At 41.0% G+C, this 18973-nt stretch overlaps 1 protein-coding gene across 1 annotated transcript in view; it reads left to right on the top strand.

Moving 5' to 3' along the window:
- Window positions 1-18973, top strand: part of vps9d1 (VPS9 domain containing 1) — a 75574-nt gene that overhangs the window by 32340 nt on the left and 24261 nt on the right. Inside the window, exons 11-13 of the mRNA XM_055648955.1 lie at window positions 2964-3093; window positions 7979-8184; window positions 10997-11081. Coding sequence (XP_055504930.1) covers window positions 2964-3093; window positions 7979-8184; window positions 10997-11081 — 421 coding nt within the window. The remainder of the gene's footprint in view (window positions 1-2963; window positions 3094-7978; window positions 8185-10996; window positions 11082-18973) is intronic.

Genomic DNA, 18973 nt, shown 5'->3' with positions numbered 1-18973 from the left:
AGCGACAGGGGAAGAGAGTAATCCCCAGGAGAAGAGAAGGATCTGTGCACGCGCGGTTTTTAAGATTTTTAAACCTAACTAACTTTTACGAAATACAACCGATCGGAACAAAACTTGGTGCACTTGTAGCACAAGAGAATGGTGAGTGAACTGGCGAAAAATCGTAGCGCTATCGCGAACCATTTTTGCGCAAATAGAAAGGCCATGAAACCAGAAGATAACAAGATCAGAGTTTTAGTTATTTATAGATGAGTCAGTACATATAAGAGCTGAAAAGAACTTGGTGTCAGTTGTAACTTCAAAATACATTAAAAAAATTGCCACAGATACTTATGCCCAACAATATAACTGCGCAGTCTCTTTTGGTGATGTTGATGAAGAATAAAAATGAGCTATTACAACGGTTAACCCAGCGCTGAGCCAAAGGCCATTGAGAGAAAGAGCTGTGGAATGGTCCACCTGTAATATGTGGGAAATCCAATGTCACTGGTGATTATGTGCACAAGAAGTGTTTTCCACTGCAGCTCCTGACTGGCTGCATGCACAGTTGGAACTGCAGGTAGAATCACTGCAGAGCTATTGTTATGCTGAGGACATAGTGGATGTTACATTTAGCAAGTTGATCGCGCTGGAAGCAACGACTGCACATGTGGAAGAGCGGTGGATGAGTGGTAGGTGCAGACAAGTGGTGCAAAAGACTCCTGTGACCATCTGCCTCTCAAACAGATATACCCGATGGATTCTGTAAGGTGAAAAACATCAGCGACCAAGTTTGCAACAACGCAGTCCTGGTACAACTTTATATAAGATTGGTGTGGCCACAGATGGAATATTGTGTGCATTTCTGATCTCCCCACTATGGCAAACACATGACTGTGCTGGAGAAGGTGCAGAGTAGATTCACCAGCGTATTATTTGGAATGGAAGGTTTTATTTCTGATGAAAGACTGGACAGTCTGGGTTTGTTTTCCCGAGGGTGGAGGAGGCGGAGAGGGAGCCGATAAAGCGATAGCAAACTGCAAGAGGAATAGGTTGGTAGACATTGGAACACTTTATCCATGCCAGGGCTGTCCAAGACCTCAGTACATGGGTTTAAGGTGAGATCTGGGGATGGTTGCGTCTGGAACGTGTTGCCTGGGAACGTGATGGTGGCAGGTACTCTCACAACAGTTAAGCATTTGGAAAGCTCATAATTTCTGAGGTACAAAGGACCACAGACAAGTGCTGATAAATTAAATTGGTTTAGATAGGAGTCAGCTTAGAGATGGTGGGCCAAAGGGTCTGTTTCTGTGCCGAATGATACTATGACTTGATGAAGAACTTACCCATGCCCCAGACAATCCAAGGTGTCAACGTACATGAACCCAAAAATACAGGTTTTGGATTAATTGCTCACTAATAATAGCTCTCCTTCATTGTTATATTGGAATTCCAAAGATTGACTACTCTCTGAGGTCAGAAATGTCTCCTTATTTTAGTCCTAAATAGGTTATCTTTCTTTTTGAGACTGCGACTCCACAGTTGTAAACTTCTCCACGGAAACGTGCTTCCCATATCCTCCTGTACACCCTGTCTAAGGTAATTTTCAATCAGGTCATCTCCCGATTCTACTGAATTGGAGAATAGAGGCCCAATTGTTTTCATTTGACCAACCTGCCATTCCAGAAGCCAGCCAAGTCAATCTGCATTGTACTCCTCTCAAGCAAATATATCTTTCTCGAGGAAAAGAAGTCAAAATTGTTTACATTTCTCCAGGTGAGTTATATAACTGTAGAAAACCATTTTTATTCTTGTACTAAAATCCCTATCAAGAAATGCCAAATTCCTCATTCCCAGCTGCATCTGCACTTTAGATTTCAGTGACTTGCGCTCACTGAGTTCCAAGCTATCAGTAAATTTGGTATTGTTATACTTGATCCTCTTGCCCAATTTGTTAATTAAGATTGTGATTAGTTGGGGCCCAAGCACTGATCCCTATGATGCACCATCAGACACAGCTTGGCAAACTAACTCATTTATTCTTCCTCTCTGTTACTCTCCACCAAAAGCTAATATTTTTATGCCTGAATACCTGTGTTCTCATCCTCTTTGCCAACTTTCTGTGTGAAACATCAAAAAACCTTGAAAATCCAAACACCCCACATCCACAGATGTTCCTCTTCTTCAATTCTAAACTAAATAAGTCCTCAGAAATCTCCTTTAGATTCATCTACCATGATTTCCCTTTCATAAATCCATCTTAACTCTGCTCCATCATATTCTTTCAAAACATCTTGACATTGCACCCTTCGTTAGAGATTCCAGTATTTTCCCAATTACCAGCCAATCAGATTGATGATTCATGTTTTTTGGTTTCTCCCCTTAACTATTTGCTTACCTTCAATCTGCAGGAGCTATTTCAGAATCTGGAATTTTGAAAGATGATAACCAGAGCCAACATTATCTACTATGTCAAAAGTTTCCAGAAAGATTGGAGTCAATTATACATTCTCACTGAATAAAATAGCAAACAGAAACGGGATGGCCAAGAAAACAGGAGTGCAAGAAGTCAAGAGTCAAGTCAAGTGTGTTTTATTGTCATATGTCCCAGATGGGACAATGACATTCTTGCTTGCTGTAGCACAACAGAATATGTAAACATAGTACATAACAGGAGGGGAAAAAAAGCTCAGTGTGTATATATACACACATTCACACATACTCAATAAATAAACAGATATAGTGCAATAATAATATAGTCTGTTATAGTTCAGAGCATATTTGCTGTTGTGTTTAATAGCCTGATGGCTGTAGGGAAGAAGCTGTTCCTGAACCTGGACGTTACAGTTTTCCGACTCCTGTACCTTTTTGCCAGCAGAGCAAAAGAACAGAATCAGAACAAATCATATGCAAGTCAGATAATGTATTTTCAGGTAGTTGTGCACTATTTTAGTTTAACACTTTTGTCCATGTTTTTCTAACAGACAAGTTACTGTCCTTGTGTATTCTGGCTTTTGAACCTCTCAACACTGCGACAGGCAAAGACCAGTGTCTGGCCAGCATCGAGGAGACTTTGTTCCAGCCTATCTGGGTGTTCCTTTTGGCTCTCTTTAGGTATTGCAATGAGAAGAATGAGAATCTGTTTGTTTTTTTTGTTTTTTTAATTTCGAACAGTTTAATGCTTTAGAGATTAAATTAATTTGGTTATGAACATTGTTGTTTAAAAAAGTGTTTGAATATTTGCTGTATAAGTTATATACAGAGTCATACAGCGTGGAAACAGGCCCTTCGGCCCAACTTGCCCACACGGGCCAACATGTCCCAGCTACACTAGTCCCACCTGCCTGCGTTTGGCTTATATTCCTCCAAACCTGTCCTATCCATGTATATATCTATCTAACTGTTTCTTAAACGTTTGTATAGTCCCTGCCTCAACTACCTCCTCTGGCAGATCATTCCATACACACGACACCCTTTGTGTGAAAAAGTTATCCCTCAGATTCCTATCCTATTTAGATCTTTTCTAAATCTAAACACATGTCCTCTGGACCTTGATTCCCCTAATTTGGGCAATATCTACACTTTTTTCTATTTCCAACAAAGAACATGATGCACAGGCAGCTACCAAATTGGAAGCATTTGATCGTGTAATTCCATTTAACAAGAGTCAAAGCAATGTGTTTCCCCACCAGTGATCATGTTCCCAATAGCTTCATCCCTAGGTTTCAAAGGTTCTTTCCCACACCACTTCATCTCACAGGTAGACTTCAGACTAGTCTGACGAAGGGTCTCGACCCGAAACGTCACCCATTCCTTCTCTCCAGAGATGCTGCCTGTCCCGCTGAGTTACTCAAGCTTTGTGTCACCAGCATCTGCAGTTCCTTCCTACGCAATTTGTCTGCCCCCACGTCTCCTCAAGGTATGTCTATTTTGAAGAAGTTTCCCTTCTCACTCAGACGAGAGTTCTGCAACATCTTCTAGTTCGAAGAAGGATCTCGATCCGAAACGTCACCCATTCCTTCTCTCCCGAGATGCTGTCTGTCCCGCTGAGTTAACCAGCTTTGTGTCGATCTTCGGTTTAAACCACCATCTGCAGTTCCTTCCTACCCACTTAATCTCACTGTTCTTCAGCACATGTTTCAAAATCTGCATTAATTAAGACTCATTGGTCATCATCCCTGGTGTTCAGTTGTGATCAGTCAGAGCTCCTGCCTCGCAGCGCCAGGGACCTGGGTTCAATCTTGGCTTTGGGTTTAACCGAGTGGATTCAGCAGGTCATGCGGCAATCGTGGCAAGATTAGAAGAATCAGTGTTTTAGATCATAACACGACTATTATGATCTCAGATCCAGACGTTCAGTAAAGAGTATTGATAAAAATGCACCTTCATAATTGTCTTTCGTATCTCCAGGGGTGTGTGATATTTGGATCAGATGTCTAAATTTCTCAAATCCGTCTTCATCTTGTTCATGTTTTAGTTAAACCGAGGAGCAAGCAGGCAATCCATTTTCAGTTTCAAATATTTTAAAGAGGCTGAAGGTATTTTTTATTTAATGATGGCAGGCTAGGTTTTCCTCAATTCTGGGGTCCTCTGCCTAAACAGAGATAAAGAAGATTCATTCCTTTACAGCACTGACTGTGTGCTAGGACGTCAAGGAAGAGTTCAATTTCTCTTCTTGTCATCATCCCCCAACCCCATGGGATAGGCAGCATCTCTGGAGAGAAGGAATGGGTGACGTTTCTCTCCTTCTTTCCAGAAACGCTGAGTTACTCCAACTTTTTTGTGTCCCTATCTTCGGTTTCTAAGGTCTGTTTATTGTCACGTGTAACAATTGAGGTACAGTGAAACTCGAATTACGATACAGCCATACTAAGCAACAAGACATACAACAGCATACAGTGCATTCAGAAAGTATTCAGACCCCTTCACCTTTTCCACATTTTGTTACGTTACAGCATTCTATTTTTTTTAAATCATCAATCTATACACAATACCCCAGAATAAAACAAAGCGAAAACAGGTGTTTAGAAATTTTTGCAAAGTAATTAAAAATAAATAACTGAAATATCACATTTACATAAGTATTCAGACCATTCACTCAGTATTTTGTTGACACTGGAGGCACCTTTGGCAGCAAATACAGCCTCAAGTCTTCTTGGGTATGACACCACAAGCTTAACACACCTGTATTTGGGTAATTTCTCCCATTCTTCTCTGGAGATCCTCTCAAGCTCTGTCAGGTTGGATGGGGAGTGTCGATGCACAGCTATTTTCAGGTCCCTCCAGAGATATTCACTCGGGTTCAAGTCCGGAATCTGGCTGGGCCACTCAAGGACATCCACAGACTTGTCATGAAGCCACTACTGCGTTGTCTTGGCTGTGTGCTTCAGATCGTTGCCCTGATGGAAGGTGAACCTCCGCCCCAGTCTGAGGTCCTGAACGCTCTGGAGCAGGTTTTCTACAAGGATCTATCTGTAATTTGCTCCGTTCATCTTTCCCTCGATCCTGACTGGCCTCCCAGTTCCTCCCGCTGAAAAACATTCCCCACAGCATGATGCTACCACCATCATGCTTCACCGTAGATATGGTATTGGGCAGGTGATGAGCGGTGCCTGGTTTCCTCCAGACGTGACACTTGTCATTCAGGCAAAGAGTTCAATCTTGGTTTCATCAGACCAGAGAATCTTGTTTAGGTGCCTTTTGGCAAACTCCAAGCGGGCTGTCTTGTGTCTTTTACTGAGGAGTGGCTTCTGTCTGGCCACTCTACCATAAAGGCCTGATTGGTGGAGTGCTGCAGATAGAGTTGTCCTTCTGGAAGTTTCTCCCATCTCCACAAAGGAGCTCTGTCAGAGTGACCATCGGGTTCTTGGTCACCTCCCTGACCAAGGCCCTTCTGCCCCGATTGCTCAGTTTGGCCGGGTCTCCAGCTCAATGAAGATTCCTGGTGGTTTCAAAGTTCTTCCATTTAAGAATGACGAAAGCCACTGTGCTCTTTGGGACTTGCAATGCTGCAGAAATTGTATTATAACCTTCCCCAGATCTGTGCCTCATCACAATCCTGTCTCAGAGGTCTACGAACAATTTATTCGTCCTCATGGCTTGGTTTTTGCTCTGACATGCACTGTCAACTGCAGGACCTTATATAGGTCCTGGTGTGTGCCTTTCCAAATCATGTACAATCAATTTAATTTACCACAGGTGGATTCCAATCAGGTTGTTGAAACATCTCAAGGATAATCAATGGAAACAGGGTGCACCTAAGCTCAATTTTTAGTGTCATAGCAAAGGGTCTGAATACTTATGTAATATTTCAGTTATTTATTTTTAATTACTTTGCAAATATTTCTAAACACCTACTGTCACTTTTATATTATGAGGTATTGTGTGTTGATTGATGATAAAAAAAATAATTTAATCCATTTTAGAAAGGACCTGTTCCACTTTCACGACCTAATTCACGACCTTTTTTACTCGTGGGCATTTTTCATCGGGCTAGAAAAAAAATGCCCCAACCTACTTGATGCCACGAGTACCTACGACTAGCATCACGACCTACCTACGACCTTGTGACAACCATACTGCAAGTATGAGTCAAGGGCAAACTCGGCAGAGGTCATGAACTAGGTCGTGAAAATGGGACAGGCCCTTAAAGCTGTAACGTAATAAAATTAGAAAAAAAAGTGAATGGGTCTGAATACTTTCTGAATGCACTGTAAAAGTTAACATAAACATCCACCACAGTGGATTCCCAACATTCCTCACTGATGGAAGGCAATAAACTCTAAGCTTCTTCCTCTTCCTCCTTCTGAAATTCCTTCCGACACATCTCCCAACTCCAATCAGTTTGTATATTAGATCTGTCAAATCTGATGGCTGAAGGAAAGAAACAAAATATCAGCATGGGTTCTTTTCAGAGATCCCAGAATTTTTTTTAAAAAAGCAAGCCTGAACATGAGGAAAATAAAGAATTTTGGGACCCTATCCAAAACATTACCTCCTGGACTGACCCATTAATGTCAATAAACAATAGGCCATAGGTGCAGGAGTAGGCTGTTTGGCCCTTTGAGCCAGCACCACCATTCACTGTGATCATGGCTGATCATCCACATTCAGTACCCCATTCCTGCCTTCTCACCATATCCCCTAACTCCGCTTTCTTTAAGAGCTCTATCTACATCTCTTGAAAGCATCCAGAGAATTGGCCTCCACTGCCTTCTGATGCAGCAAATTCCACAGATTCACAACTCTCTGGGTGAAAATGTTTTTCCTCATCTCTGTTCTAAATGGCCTACCACTTATTTTTAAACTGTGGCCCCTGGTTCTGGACTCCCCCACATCGGGAACATGTTTCCTGCCTCTAGCGTATCCAATCCTTTAATCCCGGGAATTATCCTTGTGAACCTACGCTGCACTCCCTCAATATCAAGAATGTCCTTCCTCAAATTTGGAGACCAAAACTGCACACAACATTCCAGGTGTGGTCTCACTAGGGCCCTCTTTGCTCCTATACTCAACTCCTCTTGTTATGAAGGCCAACATGCTATTAGATTTCTTCATTGCCTGTTGTACCTGCATGCTTACTTTCAGTGAGTGATGAACAGGTACCCCCAGATTTCTTTGCACTTCCCTTTTTCCCAACTTGACACCATTCAGATAATAATCTGCCTTCCTTTTTTTGCCACAAAAGTGGATAACCTCACATTTATCCACATTAAACTGCATCTGCCATGCACCCGCCCACTCACCCAACCCGTCCAAGTCAACCTGCATCCTCATAGCATCCTCCTCACAGTTCACACTGCCACCCAGCTTTGTGTAATCTGCAAATTTGCCTATGTTACTTTGAATCCCTTCATCTAAATCCTTGATGTATACTGTAACCTGTTTTGTCAGAATTGCTCCGCTCTAAATGAATTGTCAGCCTGCCTGAAATAATGCAGGGACCTAAAGTGGTGAAGAATGTTAAATATGTTGAAACTTTCATTCTTTATTCTTTTAGAAGAGTGAATACACAGAGAGAAATGGCACTCGACAAAAGCATGCAGTTGTACATGTCAGCTGGGCCAGCAGATATTGGGGTTACGGCTAAACTCTTCCCCAAGGAATCCGCCTCCTCAAATGATTCCTATCCATATGAAGTAGCGGTAAAAGAATTGAGGTCAATAACCAAAGAATATTGTCCACAAAAAAAACTCGAATGTATTGGTAAGCATTAAAAAGAAATTGCTGCAATTTTTAAAATCTATTTCTTTAACAGATGGTGAGAATTGTTTTTGAAATAATTCAGCGTCCTAACTGTCTCTGCTATTTATTTTCACTCTTAAGTTACAATTTAACTGCTTATAAAAATCTATGTAAATGCATGAAATATTTAGCAGTTAGGTCAACATCTTTGACAAGACCAACTTAAAATTTCAGCTATATGCCTAATGTAAACTAGAAGAGCTTATGGATGATGAAAGTATCATGAAATCTGCAAATTTATAGAACTAATAGAAATCCTACACCTAGCATTGCTGAAGTGGGAAACAAGAATGGCAGAGGTCAGATATGCATATTGACATTGAAGAACCATGTTGAGAGAAATGAAATAAAAGTATAATTTACAGTGAAGCATTTATAGGTATGGGTGCAAAACAGCTGAAAGAGGGTAGACACAAAATGCTGGATTAACTCAGTGGGGGCGTAGCGATCAACCGAGAAGCCGTCCCACGTGGAGCCGAGGCCAAGGCCGGGCCCGCTGCCCCTGGCGGAGAAGCAACAGGGTTAGTGGCACATGGATTACAAAACCTACACCAATTAGGAGCAGACGATGGCATTCGATCCAATTTGAGATTCCAGCTACCAAGACAGATGTGTACAGTAATTCATTCTTCCCCCACACAATTAAAGCATGGAATAATCTTCACCCTACCATAGTTACCCAACCAGATGCAACTACATTTAAGGTAGCTCTCTCTTTCTTCCCAAAAACCCTTTCTGGCTTAAGTCCTCCCTCCACCACCTCCAGTTTAAATTCCATTTGGAATATTTTGGAGGACCAAGAAACCAAGAACAAGGAAGACAGGTAGCATCTCTGGATAGAAGGAACGGGTGACATTTCGGGTCGAGACCCTTCTTCAGAGGGTAACAGCAAAAATAATGTTCAATGGCTTTGGAGCCAGGTACAAGTAAAGATCAAAATAGCTCCACTGCATATAAAAGTCAAAAGCATGGTTTTCTTGGTGCTGTGTCGAGGGCAGTTCCTGTTTGAAATGCAAATCTACCCTTGGTCCTCTCCCTGACTAATTTGTTTGCACAGATGTTGTGTAATGCAGAATGTTTCCAATATTTTCTATTTCAGTTATGAAATTCCAATTATCCAAATGTGCTGCTTGTTCTTTTTATAATTGATGTTGTATCCATATTATTCTCAGCAGCTTATTTTTCCATCCCTGCTCTAGTGGCAGTTAAAGAAGATAGACACAAAATGCTGAAGTAACTTGGGACAGGCAGCATCTCTGGAGAGAAGGAACGAGTGACGGTTCGGGTCGAGTCCCTTCTTCAGACTAGATAAACATGATATAGTGCAATATGAATTAGCGTCCATTCTTCCGTCTTGAGCAGCTCTGTTGAATAATTTAACCATTTAAAAAAATTAAATTACTAGTGAATTATATACCATATCTACTTATTTAAAACCAAGCCTGGTCACCATTAGAATTTTTCAGCCCTGATGTCTGAAAATAGCATTGTTCAAAAACATTAATTGGGATGAATTGTAACACCCAAAAATGGATGTGTATGGGGATTAAACAAATTAATATCTTTACATTTTTTAAAACTACCTGTACTGCAATCTATCCAGTTTTAACTTCAAGGAATCAAGAAATGCACAGCCTATCTATCCTTAAGTGGCAGATTGTAGCTTGTATATTTGGATGAGGCTGTCTGCCTCTGACCAATGGTGATTTTGAGGTCTAAAGGGCATGTCCCACTTGGGCGACCTAATCCGCGAGTTCTGGCGAGTTTGCCCTCGACATACATACAGCATGGTCGACACGAGGTCATAGGAGGTCTTCGTAACTTCTTCATGATCAAGAGTAGTCTCCGCGTACTCGAGGCCTCAGCTAGGTCGCAGGGTTTTTTTCAATATTTTAAAAAATGCCCACGAGTAAAAAAAGGTCGCCATGGAAAAAATCGTTACTTTTTCTACTCATAGGTTTAGTCGTAGTAGGTTGGCATGTTAGTCGTAGGTAATCAAGGGTAGTCAAAGGTAGTCGTAGATAGTCATCATAGTCGAAGGGAGGTCGAAGGAGATCGAAGGAGGTCGTCTTCACTCTCCACTATTCGGTGTCCAATTTTCCCGAAGTTCGTCGTAGCCAGTCGAAGCTGGTCTTCAACATTGTCGAAGGAGGTGGAAGGAGGTCTTCTCCATAGTCGAAGGAGGTCTTCAACATGACATTTTTTCCAAACTCTTCCAAATTCGCCAATTAGGTCGCCCAAGTGGGACAGCCCCTTAATAATCACTAGCTAGGTTTCTTAGGACACTGGAATCCCAAAAGCAGAGAGGGAACGAGGAAACCTTGAGATAAAGGTTAAATGCCATTACAGGAAAGATGCAATCTCCAACCATGTGCCCACCCCTCCTCTCAGACCTCCTTTTCATCGGGGCAGTATCAGTTAATGGTCATAACAATCCAGTGACTGCTTCAATTTTTTTTATTCTGATATGATTCAATATATGATTCTGCAACAATTTTTGCAATACTGTTCGTGTCATTGCTGTTCTGCAAAGTAAACCTTTTCCAGATATTGTTGTTCATCAACATAATACTTCTTAAAGGACAGCTTCTTAAAGACGGAAAAATAATTCTTGCTGCATGACATAAGATTGATAAGTGAAAAATAAATTAGCTGGTTTCGCACATTTCCTTAGTTATTTAAAGATTTGGGCTGTACAATTTATTTTAATGTTAATGCTTAGTGCAAAATGTATGAATAATTTAACTTTAACAATATTATCTTTTTGCTACAGTGCGAACACTTCGTCTTATCTGTGAATGTGCTGAATATTATTGCAACTCTAATGAAGCTGGTGCAATCCATGTTACTTCTGCAATGTAAGTGTAGTATATTTGCAGATTACAAAACTTAAATGCTTGTCATTCTATCAACAAACCTTTGGACAATCTTCCAAGGGTAATATAATTTCTTGCACGTTGTCAATCAGATCTGGATTTATTCTGATGATGGTCAGCTTGGCCATCTCAAGTTATAATCTTTATGTCCTTTTTGTGTCCTCAGTCCCAGAAACTTCTCTCGACTCTAGAAATACTTTATGTTACTAACTTTGTTCACCATATATTTTTCTCAGTCGTCCCATGCTTACAACAGATTTAGCTGTCAATCTGCTGTCTGAACGTGACATGTAAACATTTTGGCGCTCATCACCACTGAAGTCCCGGAAAACCTACATGTTTTTTTCAATAAACTTTCCAGCGCTCCCTGTCATTTAAATTAGTGGGCCAAACCTCAATGCAAATTGCAAGTATGTGTGTTGAATAATCCCCATGAAAAATAAGAAATAGTGAATTTGTAAAACAAAACAGAAAATGTTGGAAAAACTCAGTAAATCAGGCAGCTGTTGGAGGAATTCAGTGGGCAAGGCAGCAAAATGGACAGACAGCACTTCAGTCTGAAGATGAATTTCGACCCAAAATGTTGACTATCCATTTCCCTCGGATGCTGCCTGAGCTACTGAGTTCCTCCAATAGTCTGTTTTTTTGCTCTAGTCATCGATAAATAGCATACATGATTTTCTCATTAGAATTTTTAACACAATCTGTATTGGCCATACAGCTACAGGAAGTATTTTTTTTCTGAAATGCAATTGAATTTCTTTTCTGGGCACCTCGACTAGTATGTTAATCATCAGTTAACTCACACGTTTGATTATACTTTGTTAGTATACTTAATGCAGGTGCATTGTTAACCATTTGGGGTAATTGTTTCAAATTGTTTGGAGTTCTAAACCTTTACTAATAATGCATGATATATTTGGAATTCATTTATTTATTTTTCTATATACTGTATATATCTCTATATTTGTTGCCTGATTTCTTCTCCGAAGACGTATCTTGCGAAGGTCCTATTCATGCTCCATCCATCCACATTTTTGCAGCCATCTCTTGCCCTACAATGTCAGAACTGAGCTGTGTGCATCCTTGATTTTAATCAGTCCATCGGTTGGTAGCTGGACCTTGAAGTACTTGGTCCTAATCTACTGAAATATCTCCAAAGGGGTGGAGATGGGAAGATGTAGCTAGTGGTGGGATCCCGTTGGAGGTGGCGAAAATGTTGGAGGATAATGTGCTGCATGCGATGGCTGATGGGCTGAAAGGTGAGGACTTTGGTGCAGATGCGGCTTAGACGGAGGAATTGGGAGTAGGAAATAGAGTTGCAGGAGACAGGGTGGAAAGAAGTGTAGTCTAAATAGCTGTGGGAGTCAGTTGATTAAGATGGTCAACGTCTTTTTTTGGCTAAATTATATGTGATAACTAATGTGAAGCATAATTGTTGACTGTGTTAGACATATATAATGGACGGTCGTTGTGTGAGATGTGGTGATGGGTTTTGGGTGATTCTTTGGCGAAAGAAGAATATTAATCCATGGCATATTTCCACCAGGGGTCACTGGATACCAATACAGATTGAGGCCTGAAGCAGTGTTGAGTCAGGTCTTTGTGGCCAATTGTAACATTACAGTTTCCTAAATTGATGCAATAATAGAAGCTCAGGTTTTATTGAAGCTAACTTATTTTATAGCTATAAATACCACAGCTTGCTTAACTGTTAAAATTAAAGCCTGGAAATAAAATCTTGGCTTTTATTATTTTTGGGGTAAACATCTTTATGACTGAAAAGATTCATTTTTTTAATTTATACATTGATGCTTTTCCAGCAATGTCACCTGATTTTTCTCAAATTTTCAACTTAGCTTTTTGCATATTTTGGTTTCAGGTAACCCTCCAAGTTTTCCTTAAACTCTGTTTATATCATAAAAGTCCACCCTGCAACTACTGGAGTTTACAATTTCTTAAACTCAGTGCCTTTTTTAATCTAATTACAATAATTGCTGGAAGAATAGTAAGACCGTATACAGACTAGGAATGTATCTACAAAATGAGTCGCATTGTAGCACAGCAGTAGATTTGCTGCCTTACAGCGCCTGCAGCGCTAGAGACCTAGGTTTGATCCTGACTACGGGTGTTGTCTGTACAGAGTTTGTACGTTCTCTATGTGACCGCATAGGTTGTCTCCGAGGTCTTTGGTTTCCTCCTGCATCCAAAAATGTATAGGTTTATAGATTAATTGGCTTGGTATAATGTAAATTGTACCTAGTGTATGTTAGTGTGCGGGGATCGCTGTTCGGCGCGGACTCGGTGGGTCGAAGAACCTGTTTCTGTGCTAAAGTAAATTAAACAAGCCCGGTAAAATAGCCTCATTATTTAGTTCAGATTCAGATTCAATTTTAATTGTCATTGTCAGTGTACAGTACAGAGACAACGAAATGCATTTAGCATCTCCCTTGAAGAGCGACATAGCAAACGATTTGAATAAAAAAAAATAATAAGTGTCCGGGGGGGGGGGGGGGGGGGGGGGGGGGGGGGGGGGTGGGATTGGCAGTCACCGAGGTACGTTGTTTAGTAGAGTGGACAGCCGCCAGAAAGAAGCTGTTCCTCGACCTGCTGGTTCGGCAACGGAGAGACCTGTAGCGCCTCCCGGATGGTAGGAGGGTAAACAGTCCATGGTTGGGGTGAGAGCAGTCCTTGGCGATGCTGAGCGCCCTCCGCAGACAGCGCTTGCTTTGGACAGACTCAATGGAGGGGAGCGTGGAACCGGTTCCATGTTGACCTTCATTTAAAAAATATTTATTTACAATATTAAGATTGCTTTGTCTGTATTTTTAGTGGGGGGGTTTTCACAGGTGGAGGTCTGTTGTACGTAGAGTTATCAGCTACGTGCAGGTGGTAAATGGTGAAATGGAAGGCAGAATAAAGTCTTGAAGCGTTCCTTCTCTGAGGAAAAACAACACCCATAAATTAAAATTGGTTGTTATGGGAGAAGTGAAATAATAATGAAGAAAATTATAGTAATTTGTTCATGTTAGCGCACCACCTTTTTTTTTGTTTTACCAAAGCTAATAACCATTAGTACTATAAGAAACAATATGGTAAATTAATTGTGTTCAGGTTAATTCGGGTGAGGGTGAGGTGTTGCATTTTGGGAAGTTGAACCAAACTGGGTAGCACGCGACAAAAGCTTTTCACTGTACCTCGGTACATGTGACAATAAACTAAACTAAACCAGAGCAGGATCTTCACAGTGAATGGTAGGGCCCTGTGGAGTGTTGTAGAGCAGAGGGGTCAAGTGTGTTTTATTATCATATGTCCCAGATAGAACAATTACATTATTTTTCATTGTAAAAGTTCAGAGTATTAGTACATAGTTCCCTAAAAGAGGCATTACAGATAGACATGGTGGTGAAGAAGGCTTTTTTTTTAAATCATGCTGGCCTTTATCAGTTAGGAAATTGAATACAGAAGTTGGAATGGAATGTTACAGTTATACAAGATGTTGGTGAGGCTGCACTTGGAGTATTGTGTTTAGTTTTGGCCATCCATTTGCTGTAGAAAAATGCAATTAAGCTGGAAAGGATGCAGAGAAGATTTGTGAGGATTTTGCCAGGACTCAAAGGCTTGAGCAATAGGTAGTGTTGGATGAAACAAGACTTTATTCCTTGGAATGCAGGAGGCTGAGGAGTGATATTCTAGAGGTCTTTAAAATCATGGGGGGAATACACAGGGTGAATGCATAGAGTCTTTTTCTCAGCAAAGGGGAATCAAGAACCAGAGGGCATTGGTTTAAGATGAGAGAGGAAAGATTTAATAGAAACCTGATGGCAACTTTTTCACACAGTTGGTTGTGAATTAGTGGATGAGTTGTCAGGAAGTAGTTGAGGCAGATACTATATAACATTTAAAAGACATTTGGATGGGTACATAAATAAGAAAGGTTTAGAGGGATTTCACCATATGTTGAAGTATGGGATTAGCAAGGATGAGACATCCTGGTCAGCTTGTACAAGTTGGGCCAAAGGGCCTATTTCCGTGCTACATGATTCTACTCTGGGACTCCAATTTAATCTAAGAAAGACACAAAATGCTGGAGTAACTCAGCGGAACAGGCAGCATCTCTGGTTAGAAGGAATGGGTGACATTTCGGATCGAGACCCTTCTTCAGAAGTAGCCCTTCTCCAGAAATCTGTTTTTTCATGCCACTGGTATTAACTTCATTCATAGCCTGAAATGCCTTTTTCATTACTGCAATAGCCAGTTATTGCATCAATCCAATTTTGTTATATAAATGAACATTTGGATCATACAGTGTACATCCTTGGCAATGCCATGTGGCCATGGTCCCTAGTCAGGAAGTTAATTGCAGTATAAGAGTAGCTTTCGTTTGATGGACGACCGAAATAATGATTTAGTTTTGCACTATCATGCCAAGTAGAACTATTAGCTATCAACAATGTGAAGGAAGATTGATAAGTAAATTTAAAATGATTTGTTACTCAGATGAGATAGACCGCTCTATCTGCCTGTCAAACATATAATGGCACTGCTGGGATTTTACAAATTTTTAATTGATTTTTAATGGGATTATAAATTGAAGATAATCCCATTGTTGTCTTTGTCTTTCACTTGAATGACATTTGTCGTTGCCACTTTCCATGACTGCTGTTTGTGAATAGACTGATGAGATGATAATTGGCCTCACTGGGTGTGTTCTGATGTTTGCACCAAGATAATTCTCCACTGATCGGTCAGGTCTTGATGCTTCAGCTGCACTTGAACTATTTACCGAGTAGCACAGCTGATTCTGAGGCGCACTTTTTTGCACCGCATTAGCGATATTGTTTATCCACTGCTTTGCTGCATCCAGTGCACTCTGACGTTTTATTTTAATTTAGAGAAGTTTGACAGCATAAAACATAGGAGGGTGGCACAGTGGCACAGCGCTAGAGTTGTTTCCCTACGGTGCCAGAGACGCGGGTTCAATCCTGACTACGGGTGCTGTTTGTATGAAGTTTATACGTTCTCCCTATGACCGCGTGGGTTTTCTCCGGGTACTCCAGTTTCCTCCCACACTCCAAAGACGTACAGGTTTATAGGTTAATCGGCTTCTGTAAAATGTAAATTGTCCCCGGAGTGTAGGATAGTGCTAGCGTGCGGGGTGATAGTAGTCGGTGCACTCAGTGGGATGAAGGACCTGTTTCCACACCGTATCTCTGAAGTCTAAGCATGATGGAGTATGACCACATTGCGACCCCATTATATCGTGGAAACTCCTAACAATTCTGTCACCAAATGTAATTTATTCCTCATTTTGCCATCAGCTGCCACAAACCCTTCAGTATATGGCCATCCTGATCGCTCAGACATGATTGTTGATGAACACTGAGCATTCCTTCATCCCCCAAAGGGCAATCTGTGTCTTTTCTTGGAGGCTTCTCGCACCACATTCTATTCTTCATTAGAAAATGGCGTTTGTTCTATTCCTTTCCAGTTACATTTTCTGTGAAGTCTATTCTTGTTTTTTTGAAGAGGAAAGATGTCCAGTGAGATAAATATAACCACATGCATCTTATGAAGAAATAAATCTGATTTATTACCATATTAAATGGTTCAACAATATTAACAAACTGTAATAAGGTATAGGTGGGATGCATTAGAGTCATAGAGTGATACAGTGTGGAAACAGGCCCTTCAGAGCAATTTGCCCACACCAGCCAACATATCCCAACTACACTAGTCCCACCTGTCTGCTCTTGGTCCATATCCCTCCAAACCCGTCCTATCCATGTACCTGTATATATGTTTCTTAAACGTTGGGATGGTCCCAGCCTCAACTACCTCCTCCGGCAGCTTGTTCCATACACCCACCACCCTTTATGTGAACATTTTAGCCCTCAGATTCCTATTAAATCTTTTCCCCTTCACCTGAAACCTCTGTCCTCTGGTCCTCGATTCCCCTACTCTGGGCAAGAGATTCTGTTCATCTACCCGATCTATTCCTCTCATGATTTTGTACACCTTCTTGTACACCATTCTCTGAGGATATATTCACATACTGGGAATCCTGAATATAATATACACCCATTATTGGAGCCATTGTAAGGTGGCCTTTAGTTTACATTAGTACAATAAAACTGTTGTCAGTCCATCATTTTCTTAGTGTGTTTTCACTCTGGTGGCCAGGCAGGAAAAGCACTAATGAATTGCAGGAAAATACGCCTGGTCCTTAGGGAAAGTCCTCTTGTGAATCGAGTAGCATGGGGTTCCACTTTAGACATGCAATCTTTTGTGTCAAGGAGAAACACAGTGAAGATATCCACACCCACCTTTGCACCACACATGTGCTTCGACTGTGAGCCTTGGAAAGGCAAATAGTTCATCCCACCAATATTTTCCAATGCTGCAAATGTGGAAAGATTTTTTATCAGGCAGTCACTGACATCTGAAACAAAACAGGAAAAAGCATAACAAGTCGCTAATTTGTTTCTGTTAAAGTGCTTCTATTTATTTTCAGTCAAGTTTGTCAAAATGTGTGACTTTTAAATCCTCATAATCCAAATTATTGTTTCTATGCTGCTACTAATTTAATTGTGACAACATTTAGTTGTAAGTTTCTGGCGAGTATTAGTATGGAGTGAGCTCAGATCATGGAGGAATAAGGCAACCTCAGTTGTATGTACTGCTGAATGAAAATATCTGTTTGCTCTATTTATAAATGTAAAGGTATTTACAATGTCCACCGCCGCAAGGGCGGCCACGGTGGCGCAGCGGTAGAGCTACTGCCTTACAGCGCTTACAGCGCCAGAGACCCGGGTTCGATCCCGACTGTGCTGTCTGTGCGGAGTTTGTACATTCTCCTTGTGATAGTGTGGGTTTTCTCCAAGATCTGCGGTTTCCTCCCACACTCCAAAGATGTACAGGTATGTAGGTTAATTGGCTTGGTGTATTTGTAAATTGTCCCTAGTGTGTGTAGGATAGTGTTAATGTACGTGGATTGCTGGTCAGTGCGGACTCGGTGGGCCGAAAGGCCTCTTTCTGCGCTGTATCTCTAAACTAAACTAAAAATATAGCACGCATAAAGCTTAACAGTTTGGGTTTTCCAGCTCTGATTGCATTGTTGAATATCTGCATTTGCAGAAAGTTATTCAATTTGTACGGAAAATTGTCATAATTATAGCATCATTGGTTCCTCTCAACTTGTCATCCATACATTACTTTTGAATATTGTCAACCTTTGTACATGCTTTCCACTATGTACCACTGCGCAGTTATAAGTCATGTGCCTCCTTAAACGTGTGGATTTAATCTCTATATCTATTTCCAATGAATAAGGTTAAGGTTCGGGATCATTCTTCCAGTAGCTCCTGAATAAAATGATTAACATGGTCTCTGCTGCAAACGGAGGTCCAGGGATAATCATTGTCAAATATCATTTCACCTGAAAAGGAGGGGGCATATTCTTATCAGCAGTAGGAACTTGTCTGAGAAGTGCTGCCACAAGAAGTGGTGCTTACACGCCAGCTAAGAGCAGTGTTAATGGATCTCATACTGGTGCAGATATAAATTGGGTGTGAATTAAAGGTAGAATTATGAATGCTGTTAATTAATACTTGTGTTCCATTTTCAAACCTAAAGATCGCTCCATTAGAGTGGATCAAAAAAGTGGCATTAAAGTGCCATGATGGGTCAGCCTGATTCGGTCGGTTCCATAAAAAGCAAGGACTACATTTGTGAGAGCTGTTGGTTGTCCCAATGCAACGACACACTGAAAAAGATGTCAGCATGTCGCCCAGCAGTTGCAATCTTTGTTGAAGTACAGTGTCTGGCAAGGGAGTGCCCATGTCTGCTTTGGTGGGCTGCAGAAAAAGCGAATG

This window comes from Leucoraja erinacea, chromosome 17 (assembly GCF_028641065.1).
Source record: "Leucoraja erinacea ecotype New England chromosome 17, Leri_hhj_1, whole genome shotgun sequence".
NCBI lineage: Eukaryota > Metazoa > Chordata > Chondrichthyes > Rajiformes > Rajidae > Leucoraja > Leucoraja erinaceus.
Note: the sequence above shows the minus strand (reverse complement) of the source record. Positions and strands in the feature narration are given on the sequence as shown.